The 23919-nt window shown below is 43.0% G+C and overlaps 1 protein-coding gene across 2 annotated transcripts in view; it reads right to left on the reverse strand.

Moving 5' to 3' along the window:
- The window catches only part of TPM4 (tropomyosin 4), a 118466-nt gene extending 96570 nt beyond the window's left edge, over positions 1-21896 (reverse strand). The window contains exons 1-2 of one of the 2 annotated variants that reach the window (XM_088468958.1): positions 21693-21892; positions 4210-4335 (exon numbers count right to left, since the gene is read on the reverse strand). In XM_088468958.1, coding sequence (XP_088325084.1) covers positions 4210-4335; positions 21693-21806 — 240 coding nt within the window. In that variant the 5' untranslated portion in view covers positions 21807-21892. Of the gene's footprint in view, positions 1-4209; positions 4336-21692 lie in introns of both variants that reach the window. The other variant, XM_088468959.1, reaches the window with a different exon arrangement.
- Positions 21897-23919: the final 2023 nt, after the last annotated feature.

Below are 23919 nucleotides of genomic sequence, written 5' to 3' on the forward strand. Positions count from 1 at the left end.
GGGCCGGCTTCTGACGGTAGGCGTTCCCTTGGGAACACCCCCGTCTGGGAGGCACGCCCCCGGCACGCCCACCAAAGGGGGCATGCTGTCAATCAACATCGACAGCACGCCCCCTTTGATCAGACACAACGAGCGAAGGAAAGTCCTTCGCTCGTCGCGTCTGGCGCATGCGCACGACGGAGCTCCCGCCGTCGTGCGCATGCGCAGTGCACAACATCGACCCACTTGCGAGCGGACAGCCGCTTGCGAGTGGGTCTGAATCAGGCCCATAGTTACCAGTACCACTCAGTATTAGGTTTAAAAGTAGCAGCGTCCAGCAGGGTTAATAATAACCTGCAGCTTGTGCAGTCCCTTGGCTGTAGTAAACTCCCATAGACATATGGTTCCAGAGTGGCTTGTCTTTAGATTGTCCCGTTCTTTAATTATGATTAAGTTTTTTCCCAGGAAAAAATAATATGCAGTGGAATGTCCAACAATAAACGAGGGGTCCTCTGGTGGTGGGCCTGATACGTTTCCCTGTCACAGACAGCTTTGTCAAAGGCAGTATAGATTGTAATCCCCATTGGCACATATAAATACCCCCTTCCATTAAAGGTAAACCGATGCACCTGCACCAATACTTAATTATACACAGAATAATATAGTTTAAAATTATATAAAAGGAACTCATACAGTTATATGAATATTATTATATCGTATTAATCGGAGACAAGTGTATATTAAACGTTGTTTTAAATACTTTATACAGCAAAGGTTGATGCTTGATTGCGCTAGGTCACATAAGTGGGATTCCGGAGTTCTGGAGCATCATACACCCACGTGACACTAGCTTCCTAGCTGAACTTCTCATACTCGTAACATTCAGCCAAGGAGTTACATCACACTTGGTCATGTGAGCGGGAGTCCAAGGCTTGAGGACAACATGAGCCCATGTGATCAGGTGTTCTCCAATTATAATGCTCCATGCCCTAAGGACCAGGGACCGTTCTATCAAGCCCAATTCGGAAGTGAGTCTGTCATCACTCGGCATTTTGGTTACCATAGTGACCATAAGAATATCATATAACCAACCACCTGGTTACCATAGTAGCCATATAAACACCCATCTATTTTTTATATATACATGAAGTTGATTTGTACATAGAGTTTTACTCAACAGGACATCAATATATATACATATGCACGTACACTTTGCTACAACAGGAATATCTCATAAAATGTGGGGATAAACAATCATAACTCCACATCCTAAATGCCGTAATTGCTATATAGACACCTACATCATTCTTTACTTAATGTTATATATGGATATTCTCTTGGAACCTATATACAGTTCTAACCCTTAGATGGAACAGTTAAGCTGCAGTTGAAATATCGGGGTTTATTACCTTTTGGTATTTAGTACATCATCTGATAGATATCTATATTCCAGAGTTTTTTAGTGATCCGAGTATTTTGTAATTTAATCTATAGTTTATTATAGGGAGGTATCATAGTTTCAATATAAGTATTGTAGTATAGGCAGGCTTGCTTCTATAGATGATTATATCACCAAGTCTGAGGACTAATTCCTCATAGGGCCCCCATACATCTTGTATGGTACAGTAGACTGTTTATATTTACATGATATAGCAAAGTGATTATATAGGAAATATATTGTCTAATGAGTTTAGGACTATTGTAAATGTTTGTCTCATAGGACATTCTTATTATAATACAAGAATATATAGGAATACAGTAAGTCATTTTTTGTTAAGAAAAAGTTTGTGAAACATATGCTTTAAGTATAAAAAATATAAAAAAAATAAAAGACATATATAAAAAATAGGTGGGTGTCTATATAGCAATTACGGCATTCAGGATGTGGAGTTATGATTATTTATTCCCACATTTTATGAGATATTCCTGTTGTAGCAAAGTGTATGTGCATATGTATATATATATATTGATGTCCTGTTGAGTAAAACTCTATGTACAAATCAGCTTTATGTATATATAAAAAATAGATGGGTGTTTACATGGCTACTATGTTGTTGATGTTTATATGGTCACTATGGTAACCAAAATGCCGAGTGACAACAGAACAACTTCCGCATTGCTTTTTATAGAACAGTCCCTGGTCTTTAGGGCACGGAGCATTATAATTGGAGGACACCTGATCACATGGGCGCATATTGTCCTCAAGCCTTGGACTCCCGCTCACATGTCCGAGTGTGATGTAGCTCCTTGGCAGAATGTTCTTACATGTTGTCCTTTAGTGTGTCGACCTTTTGTCCCTGTCGATCTTTTGTCCCAGTCGACCAATTGACTGTCTAACATCTGGTGTCTATCTAGACATTGTTGACCTTTTGTCCCTGTCGATCTTTTGTCCCAGTCGACCAATTGACTGTCTAACATCTGGTGTCTATCTAGACATTGTTGACCTTTTTTACTGTCTATCTATAGTCCGGAACCCATGTAACACAACCCTGCCCTGCAGAGAGTGATTAGCATTAGAAAAGAGTGATAAAAAGCTTATTACTTGTTGTTAAATGATGTCCTAAAAGTGTATACAATTTTAAGGTAAGGTCTATGTATTAATAATCGTGTTATTGCCGCGTTTATTAACAATCCAACTCGCCGGGGATATTTTCATTTTTAATAAAAATATCCCGGCTATGTACTAACGGGAACTCGCAGGGACAGCGGTTGCGGGGCCAACCAGGGGCTGCGGGGGAGAGATTGAAAGATTTCTCTCCTTCCCCTGGAGACTTCATAGACAAACAGTAATTTACACCATCTGAAGATGGTGTAACTACCGGTGTTAAACTCCGAAAAGCTTTGCTTTTTGGAGTTTAGTACATAGTGGTCAGAATGTAGTCCACATTTATAATAATGGGGAGTACGATCTGCAGCGCTAATTAGCACTTTGCCAGAGATTTCTGTGAAATCTCCTGCATTGTGCTATTAGTACATAGGATTGATACATAAACTTATGCAGAAACTGCAGTTTCTGCATAATTTTAAGTAAAAATCAGCTTGATACATAGGCCCCTAAATCCTTTTGCAATCGGCTCTACAAAGCATAGCATAATGTCAAGCTCGATTTTTTTTTAAACTGTTCAGTCACTGCCCTCTTGTGGGAATCTGGAGAACTTTTTGTAATACAGTATAGCAACAATAATATAATTGCAAAACAATACCCACTCATCTAGGAATAAAATGAGTGCATGGGCGTAACTACCATGTGTGCAAGGGGTGCAGCTGCTATGGGGCCCAGAGCTGAGGGGGGCCCATCTTCCTTGTCAAAGTTACATGTGTTATATATATTTTTCACCATTGGGTGGTACATAGGGGCCCTTACAAACTTTTGGTATGGGACATTGAAATACATAGTTACGCCCCTGAATGAGTGCATGGTATTAGAATAAAAAAACAAAACAAAACATTTGTCTATAACATTACTGCAAATAAGTGCTGCTTTTTCTATTGATTGACAAAATAATGCCTTGGCACACCAGGACAGGGAAGGTCAGTACAGATCAACACTTGCAGTTCCCTCTACATAAACATTGAAACATATCATGGGCACAATAATATTACAAATAAAGATCTTGTATTACACAAAATAAAATTTTCAGTGCTCCTCAATGTAGTCAACTATTGACTTTTGGAAGAAAATACAATACAATATACAATATACAGTATACAATATACCAAGAATTCTATTAGTGATTTACTACATTTACATAACATTTACTTTTATCTCATGTAACAGACATGTACCCATGTGTAGTGGGGCACATGTCATCAGTGATGATGTCAATTGGCTTTGTAAAACTAAAAATTATACTTAATAGAGAAAGTCAAACTATTATTATAAAAGGGCATTATATATTGGGTACCCTATAGGGAGAGCACTGAATTCTGAGATGACTGTAAAAACCTAATAATCAAGAACAGAAACGCATTAATTTCCTTATACTATATGGGGCATCTAAATACAAATGAAAGTCATGATGTTCATTTGGTGCTGGTTGCAAAGATTTTATTTAGGGGAGTTTCCATATATATTAATACATTGTAATAAATAATAAACTACAAAGAAACATGACTATTTAGTAATTTACACCCAATACATATTTTCGTCAGTGGGCAGTGGTGTAAGGGAAATATCTAATATGATCTCTTTCTGGTACGAGAGCTGGAGATATTAGTTAGCACACTTACATCAGTTGCTTTTTTCTCAGCCTGCTCCAGTTTCTCCTGAGCATCCTTCAAAGCTTCAGAGTATTTATCCAGTTCATCTTCTGTTCCTTTCAGCTTCTTCTGCAGTGCAACCAGTTCATCCTCCACCTGGTAGCATAAAGAATAGGATTATACATCTCCCATAATGAAGTCTGGGAATGTGCTGTCCAAACAAATCTTAACTGCTTTGATGACAATGGTATCTCCAAACCAAAGTTATTTGAAAATATACTTGTCATACTAACATAACTTGGTTTCATTTCAAATATTTTGCATTTGTACCTGTACATACACTACAGTATGTAGACAAAAGTGATTGGACACCCCCGCTCAAGCAAAATCCATACAATGCATACCATTGCACACAAGTTCCAAATGGCCAATAATGTGGCGGTTTCGACAAGACAAGAACACTTGGTAGGGAGACCCATACACTTATAATGACAACAATGCCACCTGTCATGTTTCCAGGGCAACGCTGGACTGGTATACAGAAACTTCAGTAACCCGGATGGACTGGCCAGCTCAGAATCCAGATCTTAACCCCATTGAGAACCTCTGGGATGAAATGGAGCAACAGGAGCATTCTAGGCCAACTCGATCTTCTTCAGTCTCACAGTTGGTCACTGTACTTAAAGTGGAATGGCAAAACATAACGCCTGCTGTTGCCTAGGAACTTGTGAAAGTTTTACAAGAAGGGTGTCTGCAATAATTACTACACGTAGTGGACCTACAACTTGGTTCATTTCTTATTTAAGTCAAATCATGACATTGAATTGTACAAAATATTATAATATTAGTATCCTTTCTTTTTATAGCACCACAAGAGTTCTGCAGTGCCTTAAAAATGAGCAAAACAATGACTTACAGTACAAAACAATGCAGGACAAGGACATGGTTTATAAACATTGCTGCATTCATGATCATAACACTCAAATAAGCAGCAGGGCGGCAGCAATCAAAGGTTAGGTGCCGTTGAAGGGAGTATAAGAAATTGTAAGTAAGGGAAAGGAGAAGCACATAAGGGAAGAGGGCTTTGCTCATGAGACCCTACAATCTAAAGTAGAAGGGCAGACAGACATGGCGACATAGAGAAAGGAGCAAAGAGCAGTAGGCTAGGATTTGAGTTGGATGACTTTGAGGAAGAAGTGAGTTTTGAGAGCCCTTTTGCAGCTTAGTAGATAGGTGGAGAGTCTGATAGCGAGAGAGTTCCAGAGGTAGGGAGCAGCATGGGCAAAATATTGGAGGCGGGAGTGGGAGGAAGTAATCAGTTGGCAAGAGAGACAGAGTGTATTTGTGGATTGAAGTGGGTGGATGGGAGTGTGAACGGAGATAAGGTCAGAGATGTAAATAGGAGAGTATTGGGTGAAGACTTTGTAAGTGAGTGTGAGAAGCTTAAATTGGGTTCTGTAGAGGAAAGGGAGCCAGTGTAGGGCTTGTTGGAATTGGGAGGCAGATGTATTACATTTGGATAGGAAGATGAGTCGGGTAGCAGCATTGAGAACTGATTGGAGTGGAGAGAGATAAGAGTGAGGAAGGCCAGATAGGAGGAGGTTAAAGTAGTCCAATCTTGAGATGACCAGTAAATGGATGAGGGTCTTAGTTGCCTCCAGGGTGAGAAAGGGTCTTATTCTCAAAATACTTCTGAGATGGAAATGGCAGGACTACGAAAGGTACTGAATGTTTGGTTTGAAGGAGAGTGAGGAGTCAAGGATAACTCCAAGACAATGCACTTGGGGGGGCTAGAGGAGATGGTTGTGCTGCCAATAGATAATGAATTGTGGGAGGTAAAGTTATGTGGGAGGGTGGGAAAATGATCAGCTCAGTCTTAGACATGTTAAGTTTAAAAAAACGCTGGGACATCAATGAAGAAATAGCAAAGAGACAGTTGGAGATACAAGTGAGGCGAGAGAAGGAAAGGTCAGAGGAGGAGAGGTAGATCTGAGTGTAATCAGTATAGAGATGATATTTGAGACCAAAAGAGTTAATGAACTCACTTAGAGAGGATGTATAGAGTGACAATAGGAGAGGCCCCAGAACAGAACCTTGGGGGACACCTAGTGTTAGTGGAAGTGTGGGTGAAGTGGAGTCAGGAGAGGAGAAGGAGCAGTCAGAGAGGTAGGAGGACAGCCAAGAGAGGGCAGTATCCTACAGACCAAGGAAGTAAAGGATTTGCAGGAGGAGAGGGCGGTCCACAGTGTCAAAAGTAGCAGAGAGGCTGAGAAGAATTAGTAGAGAGTAGTGGCCCTTGGATTTGGCAGCAAGAAGATCATTGCTGAATTTTGTGAGGGCAGATTCAGTGGAGTGGAGAAGACGGAAACCAGACTGAAAGGGTTCAAGCAGGGAGAGGGAGGAAAGAAAGTCGGTAAATACACATTAGACCAGGGGCAGCCCAGTAAGGCCATTAATGAACAAACATTAAAGAGTCTGCCTTATATTGGATGTAGTGGGGCTCAGAAAAAATAAAATTTCTTATTGACACATATCGCTACATTAGGAAATCATGTTTCATACTTATATATTACATTTTTTTAGTGGGACTGCAGCTTTGACCGGAACCTGCTCCACCAAAGACTGTACAGTAAAGTGGTAGCTTTCACTGCCAATTTACTTCTGAGTGCTGACGAGGCTTTCTCACTGTGCATGTGTGGCCAATTCATTCTCAGAAACATTTTGCAATTGAAGGGATGGTTGGCAGTGAGCCGACCAGGGAGGGATCAGAAGATTAATCTCCAGTGATGCTTTCCCATAAGTACAGAACAGCTAAGCATTTCGGACTTTGATAAATTGGTCCATATCACAGATCCCATTGAGGATAATGGGGACAGTGGTCTGCGGGCCTGATTCAACTTTGGGAATAGAGTAAGATATAGCAAGTAACTGTGCATCAAGGTAAAACCATGCTGCACTGCAGGTGGGACAGATTCAACATGTGCAGAGAGATTTAGATTTGGGAGGTGTGTGACTGAACTGAAATCTAAATTGCAGTGTAAAAATAAAGATGTGTAGTATTTGGGTTACATGCAAAAGCAGCCAGCATTTACCATGCAAAAAATGTATGTATTTGCACCCCTTGCATTGCAGCATGGTTTGTCCAGGTACACAGTTACTTGCTATATGGTACTCTGGGCCTGATTCATTAAAGATTGTAACAGCGATTACGCAAGCAGATGGCTGATTGTTGCGTTCTGCGCAAGTGCAAAGGTCTCACTGCGATCGCAGATACTACGCGGACCCATCACAGAGTGTTGACAGTGAGCATTTGGGGGTGGTGACGGGGGGTGGTCAGCAAAACCCTGTCATTTCAGTGCATTTGAACGCTGTTACAGAGGCGTGCATAAATTAGCCACTGCGATGGTATACGCAGCTTGAACTCCCACTGCACGTGACGAGGTTATCAATTTTTGAGTAAGGTCAGACCTTGTGCAATTGTGCGTGAGGCTACGATGGTACTCGATGTTACCAATGGTTTTGCTAAGTATTATGGAAATAGGTATGAAATACCGGCGGCTGTTTAGCTCTGGTAAGTACCCTAACCCTCCCCTCTCCCCCCCCTAAGCCTAACCCTCCTTTAGTGGTGCCTAACCCTAAAACCTCCGGGGTGGTGCCTAACCCTAAGTCCCCCCCGGGGGTGCCTAAACCTATCCCCCCCTTCCTGCACCCTGAACCTAACCCTCCCGGAGGGGTGCCTAACCCTAACCTCACCCCAGTGGCACCTAACCCCCCCTTCCTCTAGCCTAACCCTCCCCGGGGGGTGCCTAACCCTAAATTCCGCCGGGAGTCCCTTAACCTAACCCCTCCCCCCGTGGCTAAGTGCAAAGATGCCTGGATTTACCTCGTTCGGTCCGGCATCTGTCTGTCTTCCAGCATCGGGATTAAGATAGGAGTCAGTATTTCGACGCCTATCTTAAGTCCCCCGTCGGGCTTTAGCAGTCGGGATATAGACCGGTGGCATTTAGTCCGCCGGTCTAATAACTACATCCCGTGTTACAGATGTGGGTAAGGAGAAGTGGGCGTCCTGATTCAGCATGGATTGCAACTGCAACAGCGTACGCAGATCGATCGATGGGTATGCAACGCAGTGCGTGCATGAGTTAGCATTGCGATCACTTTGCGAACACTCAAGCAAAATAAGAGCCATTTCAGAGTGAGTGACAGGCCGTGCGCGTTTGGGGGTGGTGACGGGGGAGAAACGCAGGCATGTGAGTGTGCATAAATTAGCCATTGAGACGGTATACACAGCTTGAATACTCACTGCATACAACTAGACTTGCAGTTTCTGCGGCAAGTCAGACCTGCTGTAATTGTGCGTGAGGGGCCAATAGTATTCAATGTTACCGATGTATAGACAGGACTGCAAGGTATTACGGATGTGAGATAGCAGTAGTGGGCGTCTTTATGCTGACTGTGCGACAGCTTTGCGAATGCATTAATTAGCATATTTTCGCTGCAGATTTCCGTGCGTACTCGCAGCTGCGATCGCAATAGCGATACATAGTGAGTCAGGCCCTCTGTTTTGTGTGATTTATGTCAAAGGGAAATAAAAGAAATACTGTATTAATTATTTTTGAGCAATAAAATCTGTTTTTTTCTTTTTCTTTTTTTTATAATAGTTAAATTGTTCATCATATACACAGTGCCCTTGTTGCACTGTTGTTTATATGACATGACTTGATGTTAAAGTAAAACTAATATCACAACTATGTGGGAAAAACTTTAAAATAATATGGCACCCCTAGAAATTGTACAATGCTGAAATGGTACCAGTAATTTTGTTATTACAAATGTATTTAATAGATTCTTATATATATGATCAAACCAAGACAAATGTGTACGTCACTTTTATATATAAGATCAGACTCATATTATGTAAGTTATTTGTGAATTTAAATGTAATTACTTATATTACATAAAGATTCACTGTTCACTGATCTTAGTTTAAGCACATCTACGAACATGAAAGTTTACCAATGTCAGTGTAAGGGGACTACAGTAGGTGCCCTAGGTGAGCACTTGTTGCCTCTTTGAAGCAAGTGGTAGGGGTGCAGCAGACAGGGGAGGGGGATGTATGTCTCAATGGCAGGTAATGTGCTGTGACCTCAAAGCATAGTGATGCACTCCCAAACTATCATTACATGGAGCCATCCCCTGTGGAAGCTAAGAAGTGCACAAGGACCACTCAGGTCAATTTAAATGATTAAACACACACCCTCTTCCCTATTGTCTGCCAATGAGGAAGGTGACTGTCTTTCATTTAAATCCACGTGGCTCTTATAGCAGGTGTGGATGGAAAATTATAACCCCCAAGAGCCTCACGTGGAGTTAGGAACGAATGTGCACCACCTAGACAAGCCATATTATGATCCTACGAGTGCAAATTAGATTTGTTTTCATGTAGGGAAAATATTGCCTGCTTGTACATGCAGCACACAAATACTAGCCACAGTGGTGTAATTTCATCCCATATAACTTGCCAAGAGGCAAGTTATATTTTGGTGCCCCACGTCACAGCCGGTGGCACTGTAATGTAGCATTTCTCAAGCAGATACACCCGTAGCTGCACACAGAATATAGGCTTGCCATGGAGGAGTGAGACGAGTTGTGGGTGATGGGGGCGCCGGATATGTGTCACACTGACATAAGCTGCTGAGGAGCAGCAACACCAATGAGTAGGGACAGGCTATAGATAGACTGAGGCAGCAGCTGATGGTCTGACATGGAGCTTTCCACTATTGTATGGTGGCTTCTCAGGTGCCAGGAAGAGGTGCCATGTATTGGGCGGCCATGACGGTACACTCCTGGTACATAGTTACAGCCCTAAGTGGGGTGAATATATTGTGGGCAGGGCAATAGAGGAGGTGCCCCATCAGTGCTGGGGCCTGGTGGCAAGCACCTCCATTGTCTCCCATAGTTCTGCCCCTGTCTAGCCAAGTTTATTTTAATACTGTTAACTTAGAGTTGAGATAGATTTCAAGTTGGGAGGGATTCCAATTTGTAATTTGTCTATACTCTATACAGTACAATTTACCCTATGATCTGTAAATGAGAAACAAGATGTCATTCCTTTTTAGCCCCCCCTGATGTTTTGGTGCTCTAGGCTAATCAGTCCACCTAATGGAAGTGCGACGGGCTACAAGCCTTGTATATACATTTTATTCTCCAAAAAGAAAGCTGTAGGAAAGGTACCTGCCCAAACAGCTTCAATTCTAATTACGTAGCTAGAAACAAACACAAAGAAATGGATCAGTAAAGTGACAGCTGATCTTAGGGCTGACTTTTGTTGAAAAAGGTGGGATGTAGCTAAATCTGAAATGACAGATTATAGTAGAAAATGAGAGAAAGGATGTAGGCAAGAGGATTTCAGATATAAAAATTTTAATTGGGTATATGTATGAAAGAGATATGACATTTATTACAATTAATTATCATTATTATTATTATTATTAGTTATTATTTTATTAGAACTGACCTAATCAAGGAATTATGAAGTATTGGCTGTTTATAGAACCACCCACAAGATTTACACAACTTGTACTTACACGAAACACATGCTGTAAAGGATTAGCAGCTTCTATCTAGAACAAGCCTGTGTCAGGTCTTGCTCATGTACATGATCTCTGTTACTTAACAACTTTATCAAATATCATTCTCCCTTCTCAATATTAGTGATTGGGAGGGGATTGCAGGGGTGGGATTAGCTTAATTTAGTCACCCCTTGGTGCTTTTTGGGTCTTTCCTCAGTGTGAGCAATCCAGTGCAGCTATATTCTGGAGATGGGAACCTAGTAAGTAAAGTAAAGAAGGTTGGGGTCTTATGGGAGGATCCCCCACCAAATGACTATTATTAATGAGGGTATCGTAGATTTCTTTTAATAAAGTGAATATATATTTAACCATTCTAAAATGAGTCTTATATAGACCCCACAAGTAATCTGAGACATACATGCCACTAAGGGACCTGATGATGAAATGTAGAGGTGCCCAGAGTACCGCCATTATCATTGCAGTTCTCAGAAATGTGTTCTGAGAAATCAATGGGTAGAGGATAATTAGAGCTCAATATGTATAATTGCACTAGTGAAGAATAATGTAGAGTAAAAAATAACACTGCCCTTTCTCAAGTTTTATTGTCTGTATTCCTTTGTAGTCTAAACATATTGTTATACTAAAAATAGAATTGCTTCTTTAGAAAGAGCAACTGGTAAGTCTAGTTTACCTCAAAGCAAACACAAGCACTAATCCAATGTATATTAAAACCAGAAATGATCTCACTTTAAAATGTCACTGAATCTCCCTCATGTCCCAATATAATACCATGCACATTCTGATCAGTGGTCAGTTAATTCCAGCTATTGTTTGTGTGAGTATATGTGCTAGAAATGGTCTGTGACTTAGCTTGCATAGAGATAACGCACTGCACAGCTGTGGCCTGATCCCTGGCTGTGATGAGTGGGATTCTTCTACTATCGCAAAGTGCTTGTAGTAGGAAGAGTTGGGGGCAACTGAATATTTGAAATGCTAAATGGCAGTTTAATAATACACAAAATAATACATTAAAATATCTTATTGTATTAAGTATGAGAATTGCAAGACTTACTTCAATTATATATACTTAGATCCCTATATCTAACTATGGCCCTCATTCAGAGCCGTTCGCTATTTGCGGTCATTCGTTTAAAAACAAGGGGTGGCTATTCAAATGATCCGTACGCACATTACAGTCTGTTCACACCTCTAAGTCTGAACGAACGAGCAAAACATACGCTCGTTTATTTGTTAAAAACGCCCCCTGGCCGCTCGCACCATACGTCATGTCCGCTATTTATTAGATTAATCGAGTACATCGACCAGCGTATGAACTGCTCGCTATTCTTGTGGTTGGTGTTTGCTACCACAAATTTGCGAGCAGTTCTGGCTATAAAATAACCCAGTGACGTGGACAATGACGCTGCTGTTTTAAATATACACACCCATAAAACGCCCGTTTTGACCTTTAAGCACGCCTGCGTTCGGATCTCCACTCCCCATTTTCAAGCACCTTCCCCTGTTACCACCCACATATGCCTCATTCTGTCACTCAAAATAGCAGGCACTCGCAATATAGCGTACAAACGATTTTCGGCCGCACTGACTGGTTCGCGCATGCGTACTAAAAACCGTACGCATGCGCAGATGTGCAAACATCGCTCGGAACGAGCGTACTGCCGCTAACGAGCGGCTCTGAATGAGGGCCTATATTTGTAGACATCCATATCACTTGTACAGATAAATCTGTTATATGTTCAGTGCACTGCATAATAGCTGCTTTGTGTCCAGAGAACGCTGGAAAATGAGCTCTAATAATACTGACTACTAGAGAAATGTTTACAGCATGTGGCACAAAATATAATGGGGGACAATGAGGAAATGTGAATTTGGCAGTTACATGATCAGGGACAGACATGATGCATTCTGTGAATGTTTACATGTTTATATAGATGATGTATGTAGTGCCACAAATGTACAAAAGTACAAATTACAGACAGAGGAAAATACAGGTTGAGTCTCCCATATCCGTTATTCCAAAAACCGGAATATTTCGGTGCATATGTGACGTCACAACGTGACCTGACGTCATGACGTCACTAGTATCAGCGGCCAATGACTAGCGGCCTGAGCGTGGTCCACACTCCAGGCCACCCCCGCATCACCCTCCGGACCCCCAACGGCAGCCGCCGGACCCTCGTGACAGCCGCAGCACCCGCCGGACCCTTCCACCTTACCTGCCGGACCCTTCCGCCTCAGTCACCGGGCCCCTCATGAAACCTGCCGGACACCTGTAGCACTCGCCGGACCACCGCAACACCCGCATGACAGCCCCGCAGGACATCTGTAGCACACGCCGGACCACCGCAATACTCGCGCTACACCTTCCGGACCCACCCGCCGGGCCCCCCCTAGGTATTCCGAAAACCGGAATAATCCAAAATCCGAAATGCTCCTGGTCCCGAGCATTTCGGATATGGGAGACTCGACCTGTATGTATAATGTCAAGGAAAAACAGTTCTCACCTGCCTGAAAAGCTTATAATCTAAGTGGTATATAGGAAAACACATTAGAACGAATTATAATAAGTGAAATTTTGAAAACAAGTGCATCCAAGGGATCATTTGGTCGTGCAAGTCTAGTTTGTGGCGTTGTTCGGGAATTCAATCTTAACCTGGGACTTGGAAGTTGTGAGAGCTTTCCATAGTCAGGGAACAATGAGATAAAGGACTTCAGAGGGGATAGAGCAGTGGTAATGACAGGTGCAGAGAGGATGCAGCTCTAAGGGGACCAGAGACCGGTCCCAGGTTAGAAGATAATAAATATAGTAATGAGCAGAAAAATGTAAGGCTTTATATAGAGTTAGAGCAATTTTGATAGACATAGAGCCAGGAGAGAGAGGAAAGCAGGACAGGCACAGAACAGGAAAAGGCAGGTCATTTTCACCGCAGATGGAGTATAGATTTGAAGCATGGAAACCAGATATATGATTGCAGTAGTCAATATGGAATTGTATTAGGACACTCATTACTGCTAATTATTTTGTGATTGTTTGATGTTGGAAGTGAAAAACTGCGAGGTAAGACACCAATACAAATAACCAATAGAGAAGGAGGCAACTGTAGTGTTAATGGAGTTTACAGGTACAGATAAGACTTTTGTTTTATTCATGTTAATCTTCAGAGATTCAGGTGCTTGCAAAGTTCTTAGTGAATTGAACCTCACTGTAATTATGCTACTGACAAATAGAACTATGTGTCATCCACATAGAAGTGATAGCTAAATCTAAAGGATTTAATGAGGCAGCCAAGATAGCTTATAAAGGCAAAATAGCAGAGACCTAGCACTGATTCCAGAGGCATACCAACAGCTAGATCCACAACAGCTGAAGATTACTATTCATCAGCGACACTAAAAGAGTGATTACAGAGATGTGCCAAGAGCCAAGAATGAGCATCACCCTGGACCCTCTGTGCACTGAGAATATGAGAGAGAAGAGAGTGGTCCACTGCATCAATTGCTGCTGAAAGGTCCCAGAGAATTAGTATTGAGTACTTCCCGTTATATTTAGCCAGATGGGTCATTGGCCACGTTTATAAGAGCAGTTTCGGTTAGGTGATGTGGGCGATAGCAGAGGTTCAAGTAGGTTATATATAAATTCATTTTTAGTTATTAGGCAGCTAAGTTGTCAAGTATTTCAGCAGCAAACTAATCAGGGCAGTAACTAGAGGAAGATGCTGGAGCCAGGGGGCGTACTCTTCAATGTTAGGAGAATTATTATGTGCTTGAAAGGTTTAGGAAAGATACCAGAGGAAAATTATATGTTACATATGGTTTAACATGTTTCAAGAGATATGAAAGATTTGGGCCAAGATCTCATATTTTTAAGAGAATAGTAGAGATAGCGGCCTGTTTAAAATGGTGGCAAACACGACAAAGGTAAAAGGTGAGATCTGTAATGGGTAAAGAAGTAACAGATGAAATCTAGAATTAATTTGTTAAATCTTTGGTTGTAATTTTGAGGAGCTACTGTGCTAGGAGAAGGTCAAAGTAGACACTCAAAAACAGTGCAGCTGACAAGGATTTGATGTGTGTTTGTTGATGAGTGATCTGTAATATGTTTGCTAGGACTGTGGGCGAGACAAAGTGAAACATAAACAAATGTGTAATGGACAGATTCTGGGAGAGATTTAGGTTTTATCCAGAACTGTACTGAAGAGTAATGTGAGCCATACATCAGTGCCACAATTCCCCGATCCCCGATTCGATCTATCGTTTGGCAATAAAAACCACCAATTGCCAGGCATCGATGATCTGCGATTAGTCTGGAAATCGGGGAAATTCTGCATGTTAAAATGCCTAGATTATCCAATCTTGATAATTTTTTGGTCGGGATCGGCAGATCAAGGAAATCCAACAGGGGATCTGGGAATTGCAGCAATCATTTGCATATGTATGGGCCTCTTTAGTGTGAACACATAGATAAAATATATGTTTATACTAAGCCAAAGCTGGTGGTTTAAACATCAGAAGGGTTTTCATACTGTATTTGTAGAGCAACATTGTCAAGGCATATGGATACAGAAGAGTTAACATTTCAGAATGATTAGGATAAGATGAAAATGCAAATTTGCCTAACCCTAACCTCCCCCCCGGGGATGCCTCACCCTAACCCCCCCCTTCCCCTAGCCTAACCTTAACCCTCCCAGGGGGCTGCCTAACCCTAAGTCCCCCCCCCCGGGCACCCCTAACCTAATCCTCCCCCACCCCCCGCGGCTGTCCGCGCCCAGCTTACCTTCGATTGGGATGCTGGGTGCCGGGCTCCCGACGTAGGTAAAATGACAGGATCTCGACGCCTGTCCTTTAACCCTTGCTGGGATTAGACAGTCTGGAAGCTGGCGGTCGGGACTCCATCCAACGGCTTCCTGACTGCTTCCCGTTAACAGAGTATTACAGAGAGAGAGAACAAGGTGTTAGACAGGCTGTTTTCTAACAATGTAAAACCCCCACAAAGCTGTGTTCAGAAGGGAACAAATGGAAAATCTTATGGGTGAAGGGGAATTATTGGATTGAGGGCCTGATTCAGAGCCGGACGCTCTGACAAGAGCGCTCGCTCTGAATCAGGGCACTCCTACCTAAAATTGGAGCAGCCTCCTGGATTATGCGAGCGGCCAAAAAGATGGTCGCGATGGTCAACCCCTCAACGCCCCCGGCACGCCCACCAAAGGGGGCGTGCTGTCACTCACCATCGACTGCACGCCCCCTTTAGTGCGAGACCCATAGTGATGGCTTGGCCATCGCTATGCGGGTCTCGCGCATGCGCACGACGGAGCTCCCTCCGTCGTGCGCATGCGAACTAGGGCACCATCGACCCGCTTGTAAGTGCTCGCGAGCGGGTCTGAATCAGGTCCACAGTTCTGTCCAGGGCCTAAGATATCTAATATATTTAACAATTAAAAGAAATTTAAGCTGTGTAGTTTTGATCTTTGATCAGTCAACATCGTGTCTTTAGTTGTAGAAAATGTGTGGATGCATCACATGTCTTATTCAATAAACTTTTGATTCTTGGTCGTCTGCAAATATGTGTAGGAACCTATAAGAGGGAATCGACGATTTGCCTTCATTGTCTCACTTGCAGCAGTTAAAGCAAAGCTGGTTAGTAAAGGATACTGCACAATTAATGACCCCTATAGTCAAATTTGCAATAAATTTATTAAAGGTGATTGTAGCCTTGCTTACTGAACTTTTGGACTCAGTAAATATGTGTTTTTGTCCTTTCAAAGGATTTCATAAAGATAAAGAAGAAACAGATATTGATGTAATACGAAAACACAGTGATGCATCCCGCCACCCTTTGCATGCATGCCGACATTAACTACGCTGGTATGCATTAAGAAAATCACAAAGGACAGCTCTTTTGGTAAGAGTGGTTCTTTGCGAATGAGGGACTTCCAGGTCTATGACCCAGAAGTCCCTCTGGTGTCATTCTGAGCATGCGCAGAATGACACATGTGCCGCGTGGGTGTGATGGGAAGGATTGGATCCCTCTCACAGCCCTCTCCGAATAGAAGGCCATAGGCTTCTATAGAGTAACGCCATCAGAAATGGTGTTACCCACCACACCCAACACATAATGCATTGCATTCCGGGGCTTGGTGCATAAGAGAAATGCGGTTAAACCCACATTTTTCAGGTTTGACCACATTTCTCACATTGTTGCATCCCACCCAATGTGAGATGTAATGGTCCTCTTTATTGATAAGACGTTTTGAGCGTGTACACCTGGATTTCCACCAAAATACATGGTTTTAGGCAGCAAGATGCTGGCATTTATGGAACAAAATATTTTACTGCCTGACAGAAAGCTTTGAATACAGGGGCATCTTAAGAGAGGAGGGGATCCATGCGGGGTCCCCTTCTCTCTCCCCATTAGCAGGCAGCCGACTGCCGAGGTTGGCCAGCCACCGGAGCATTAAGTGTGCCCGGAGTCTACTGCGCATGCACAGAACGCCGGTAAAATGGCCGTGGCAGCCATTTTCCGGTGTCCTGAGCAGCGCTGACACCCGACGCGGGACCACAGACAGGTGAGTATAAAATAATATGGGTGCAGGGTGTGTGGTGCGGGGGGGCCCGTGTATCCCGCACACACTGCACCCATTATAGATACGCCACTGTTTGAATAGACTAATGACACCTTTCTTGGTGCTGGGTAGGAGTATGCATGCACCTTCTTTAGCAGTATGGTGGAGATAGAGGATGGGACCGCGCTAATCCAGGGTAGGGAGGTAAGGGGGGTGGGGGTGTAGGGGGTATGTGGAGAAACAAAATGGGGGGGGACTGCTGCACCTTCTACAGGAGTACCTTCTTTAGCAGGCCCATGTGAAATTAGATTTTATTTTGTGCATAAAAATGATTAATATGAGACAAATGAGTGGAGAGTGTTCTGTTTCTGGGGACATTCCATGTGTGAGGGCGGGACTGATACCCACCACCCGCTAACCACTTCATATCTGCTCCAGCTTATTCTGCACCTCCCACTTACCTTTTTCTCAGTGAACTTTATTTAATGTACAAAAACTACAAACACTAAATCAAAACCTGTGGCATATATCTATTGTGTGTCCATAAGGGGATCAAAAATAATTTTATAGCTACAAGGCTTACTATACCTAATGTAATACTGATGTCTTACAACACTGCGTTTTGTAACTCCTGTAGTGAGATAGAGCTGTGAAGGACGGCAGGGTTACCCTGTGACACAGAACCCTGATGCTCTGTAGTGAGATAGAGCTGTGAAGGGACGGCAGGGTTACCCTGTGACACAGAACCCTGATGCTCTGTAGTGAGATAGAGCTGTGAAGGGTCGGCAGGGTTACCCTGTGACACAGAACCCTGATGCTCTGTAGTGAGATAGAGCTGTGAAGGGACGGCAGGGTTACCCTGTGACCGTGATCCCTGATGCTCTGTAGTGAGATAGAGCTGTGAAGGGTCGGCAGGGTTACCCTGTGACACAGAACCCTGATGCTCTGTAGTGAGATAGAGCTGTGAAGGGACGGCAGGGTTACCCTGTGACACAGAACCCCGATGCTCTGTAGTGAGATAGAGCTGTGACGGGACGGCAGGGTTACCCTGTGACACAGAACCCTGATGCTCTGTAGTGAGATAGAGCTGTGAAGGATGGCAGGGTTACCCTGTGACACAGAACCCTGATGCTCTGTAGTGAGATAGAGCTGTGACGGGACGGCAGGGTTACCCTGTGACACAGACCCTGATGCTCTGTAGTGAGATAGAGCTGTGAAGGGACAGCAGGGTTACCCTGTGACACAGAACCCTGATGCTCTGTAGTGAGATAGAGCTGTGAAGGGACGGCAGGGTTACCCTGTGACACAGAACCCTGATGCTCTGTAGTGAGATAGAGCTGTGAAGAGTCGGCAGGGTTACCCTGTGACACAGAACCCTGATGCTCTGTAGTGAGATAGAGCTGTGAAGGGTCGGCAGGGTTACCCTGTGACACAGAACCCTGATGCTCTGTAGTGAGATAGAGCTGTGAAGAGTCGGCAGGGTTACCCTGTGACACAGAACCCTGATGCTCTGTAGTGAGATAGAGCTGTGAAGGGTCGGCAGGGTTACCCTGTGACACAGAACCCTGATGCTCTGTAGTGAGATAGAGCTGTGAAGGGACGGCAGGGTTACCCTGTGACCGTGATCCCTGATGCTCTGTAGTGAGATAGAGCTGTGAAGGGTCGGCAGGGTTACCCTGTGACACAGAACCCTGATGCTCTGTAGTGAGATAGAGCTGTGAAGGGACGGCAGGGTTACCCTGTGACACAGAACCCCGATGCTCTGTAGTGAGATAGAGCTGTGACGGGACGGCAGGGTTACCCTGTGACACAGAACCCTGATGCTCTGTAGTGAGATAGAGCTGTGAAGGATGGCAGGGTTACCCTGTGACACAGAACCCTGATGCTCTGTAGTGAGATAGAGCTGTGACGGGACGGCAGGGTTACCCTGTGACACAGACCCTGATGCTCTGTAGTGAGATAGAGCTGTGAAGGGACAGCAGGGTTACCCTGTGACACAGAACCCTGATGCTCTGTAGTGAGATAGAGCTGTGAAGGGACGGCAGGGTTACCCTGTGACACAGAACCCTGATGCTCTGTAGTGAGATAGAGCTGTGAAGAGTCGGCAGGGTTACCCTGTGACACAGAACCCTGATGCTCTGTAGTGAGATAGAGCTGTGAAGGGTCGGCAGGGTTACCCTGTGACACAGAACCCTGATGCTCTGTAGTGAGATAGAGCTGTGAAGAGTCGGCAGGGTTACCCTGTGACACAGAACCCTGATGCTCTGTAGTGAGATAGAGCTGTGAAGGGTCGGCAGGGTTACCCTGTGACACAGAACCCTGATGCTCTGTAGTGAGATAGAGCTGTGAAGGGTCGGCAGGGTTACCCTGTGACACAGAACCCTGATGCTCTGTAGTGAGATAGAGCTGTGAAGGACGGCAGAGTTACCCTGTGACACAGAACCCTGATGCACTGTAGTGAGATAGAGCTGTGAAGGGACGGCAGGGTTACCCTGTGACACAGAACCCTGATGCTCTGTAGTGAGATAGAGCTGTGAAGGGACGGCAGGGTTACCCTGTGATACAGAACCCTGATGCTCTGTAGTGAGATAGAGCTGTGAAGGGATGGCAAGGTTACTCTGTGACACAGACCCTGATGCACTGTAAAGTTATTTCTGTGTGACAAGGAAACAGTTTTCCTCTTACAGCTGTGGTACAGTAGAGCACAATGCTGCACCTCTCCTGTGAGAAAGGCGTTCTGTCTGACATGAATGTAACAATAAACAGAAGGATGACACTGGCATGTAGAGTGTGCAAAGGACTGTACTATCATGGTTTGGTTAATAAACAGACATGTCTGTAAATAAATTAACAGCTCCTTTTATTAGGGAATTTCTGCAGTTGGCTCAATGTACTGATTTGAACACTTGGCGTAGAACCAACTTTTAGCTCAGTCAAACTATCTGACCAAATAAGGAAGGGAATCTGCTTTTCCAGTGTCAAATATCCATAAACCAAATAATGTGGCATAAGCTCAGACCAAAGGGGGATGTATGCATGGGTAAAAGAGCAACACAGAATTGTACAAAAAAAGGGTGTTAAAAGCAAATCTTATGATGTGGTCCTCTGTGCTTTCTGAACTCAGTAAAAAGTCAGTAAGCACCAGAAGCATACACAGCGCTGTACAAAGTACACAGACATTGCACACTAGCAGGATCCAAAACAAAAGCTCACACAGCGCCCCTCTGCTCATGAAACTTACAGCTGTCTATCATGCAAGGAATGAAGCAAAGCTAAGTGTTTGTTACTGCAGATCTATAGTATTGCACTCTGCTAATAAATAGCCCCAGATTTTGCTGCCCTTTCAGAAATACTAATAAAAATGTTATTAAAGTATTAATAAATGAAACACATTCACAATTGATATAACAAATATCAATGCTTCAAGTAAACCCAAAGTTATACTGATGCCTAATACTAATCTTTGCTGCAGTTTGTATTTTCCTATAAAGGAATAAAGGTTGTTTCTCTTATAATAGCAATATTGTTGAGTAATATCTTATTGTAGCAGAATACTGTCAGTCTATTTGATATTTAATATATAAAATGATGCAGTATCTATCTTTTGATAAACTACTATGTAAAGAAAGCAATTTATAACATCTTTTTGCGAAGGCATAATATAATGTTTATCACATTATGCAAAATAATAGCCAGTGTTTACTAGTTACTAATTAATAACATTTTGAAAACAAAAAGATGTGTTTCAACAACAAATATATAGTTTGTCTTTTTTGTAAAATTATAAAGTCATCTTTGTCTTAGCACTTCCATTACTTATTTCAAAGAAAATGAAAAAAGTTATTTCTGCATCAACGGTGTTCATCTGTTGTTCCTACATGAAGTGCACAATCTGTTCATTAGACAGGACCAGTTATCTGGAGAAGCAATTTATAACCTATTAGGATATATGGTTATTACCGTATCCACAGGTAGCATCTAAGAATGCGCACTACTATTCTCCTAGTTTCAATTTACTATTATTAACTGCCTCACTTGGCTCATTGACTGCACTCTACTCTTTAAGGTCTTACATTGCTAAAATGATCCAGTAATTTATAAATAAGTTTTTTTAAAGAGTAACTTTCCTCAGCAATTGCAGAAAATTGTTAGTGTAAAAGGCTAGATGCCAGAAAAAGCTTCCAAGCAGTGCTAATAATAGTTAGTGTAAATAGGGCATTAAGATGCTTGTAATAGACATTTACTTTTCATGATACAATACAGGTTAATGATGATGTTTAAAATTTTATAACAGCTTGGGACAAACTTATGCAATGCCAGATGTTATCTGTCTGAGCACAGGTTACTGCCTGCAATATACCTGTTTGCACTTGTCCTCAGCTGCCTTTTTATCAGCTTCAGCTTGCTCTGCCCTGTCTATGGCATTCTCCTTATCCAGCTTCAGCATTTGCATCTTTTTCTTAATTGCTTCCATCCTGGCTGGAGTTTGTAGCCTGAGTGCAGAGATGAAAGGAGCAGGACCTGGTGCAGGGAAGGATTGTGTGAACTGAGCAGAGCACAACTAGAGGAGGATACTCTAAAGGCAGCTTTAAAAGCACAGAGAACATTATTGGATGCTTTATTCCCCTGATACATCACAAGACTTTCACTTACACCCTTTCCAAGGAGAGACTTGGACTCATTTCAATGTGAAATCTACAACCCTTAACCAGTCACCTTATTTGGGATTGATATTGCTGTAAAGGAGAAAAGAAAAGATTTGGTTTCCATTTTTAACCTTCTGACAACAGTAACAGTGCTGACAAATGAACGCATGCCACAGATAAGGCCTATTAACATATCTCTGGATATTTGCACAGTGTGATCAGCTGCCCTTTCAAATGGAAGTGGTGCCATGTCACCAAGTCGCATGGACCAAAGCTACATGTAGAAACACAGCCCAGGGAGTATCCGTTCCATTAGCATGTTACATGTATAAAATAACCTTAGAATAGTTATATACTTTTTTAGAATTTAGAATATTGCATGTGTATTGTATTCCGCTGTGAATTTGAGCTTAGGTCATTGCTCGCACAGTGTCAGATTAGTTAGTGATATATTTCCAGGGGAAGCCTTGTTAGGGCGTAGTCTCTTTATGAGGGCTGTCCAATCTCACCTTACATTACAGGTACTGACTGTAAGCGATTATTTTACCTTGGTTCCAGACATTGCTTGGTGAGTATTACTATACCTTTTTTATTCCCTGCAAAAATGGGCAGGATACTGTCAGATGCGCATGGGTGCTATAGACAGACATCATCTATTACATCCATCCTGGTATATAGCTTTGATGCTCAGTGAACCAACGGAGAAGGTATCTGTCTGTAGCCATATTTTATATATGGCTAATATTTAGGAAAGTGTATGTGTACATATCTTGTATATGTTTGGTGTATACTTCCAGTTATATATGGATAAACTCTTGTGTTTAGATGTTATTTATTCAGAAAGGATTGTCACTGTAATATAGGTAGGAAATATATATATCGAATATATAAGATTATATAACTGCATAAGGTAAAATATGTACTGGAGTGCATTATATGTATTATGTATATTAACATTGTAAGCATATAGGGTCCTCAAGGTAGAGTCAGCAGCAGTAGCATGAGACTACCTAGGAAAGTGCTAGAAATGGCATGAGCAGCTAGGTAGTCTATTAGTAATGCAGGGACAGGAGAGAAGGATTTGTCCTGCTGGCAGTTAGGGACTGGTCGCACGGCTGTAGAGTGGGGATATGTAGGCGCTGGGGTGGCAGTTAAGTCAGTCTGTAGTTCCTCCTTGAGCGCTCAGGTCGGATAATCTCTCTGGTACCGCTTGGCTATTAGCGACGATTGGTGGCGGCACCGGAGAGCCTCCGCTACTGAAGCCAGTGAGGGCTCTTACCATGAGCTAGGAGAAGTCACCAGAGGACCTGCTGAGCTTTGGCGGGCCACAGGCTTTGTATCTGTGGAAGTGCGGCAGTGAAAAGGGGCAGTGGCCATTCCGGAAGATCGGGTTGCTGGTTGTAAGCAGGCTGCCGTATCAGAAGGGTGAAGAAACAGAGAGTCGCCTGACAGACAGTTAGAGGCGAAGAGCCGCGACAGGCAACTACAGAGGCAGTGGGCGTGGCCTCCATTTGGTCTCTCTGTACATCATCTAAACAGTGTAACAGAGTTGCAGTTACGAGTCGCAGCGCAGGACGGAGCGAGTGAGTAGATAAAGAAAAAGTACACTGCCCTGCAAGCAGCATTAAGTAGCCACAGTAGTCCACTAATTGCTCTGAACTCGGAGAGAAATGTATATAGTATAGAAGCTGACACCCATACTGCGGACACTGAGTTTCAGACTAACAGGGAAAGGAAAGAATAAGACTATAAGACTAATGCAGTCGTTCTATGGAGACAGAAGCTAATTATTGGTCTTACATTATCATTTATAAAGGATTCGGGGGAGGAAAAGGTAGTTTGAGAAAGAATCACTTCAGGAATGCTTTTGACTCTCAGCCAGCTTATATAAGAAAGAAAGACAGTATAATTTAGCTGTATATATAGCACTGGATTACCTCT

Source organism: Taudactylus pleione, unplaced genomic scaffold (genome assembly GCF_031769625.1).
Source record: "Taudactylus pleione unplaced genomic scaffold, aTauple2 ptg000087l, whole genome shotgun sequence".
Taxonomy (NCBI): Eukaryota; Metazoa; Chordata; class Amphibia; order Anura; family Myobatrachidae; genus Taudactylus; species Taudactylus pleione.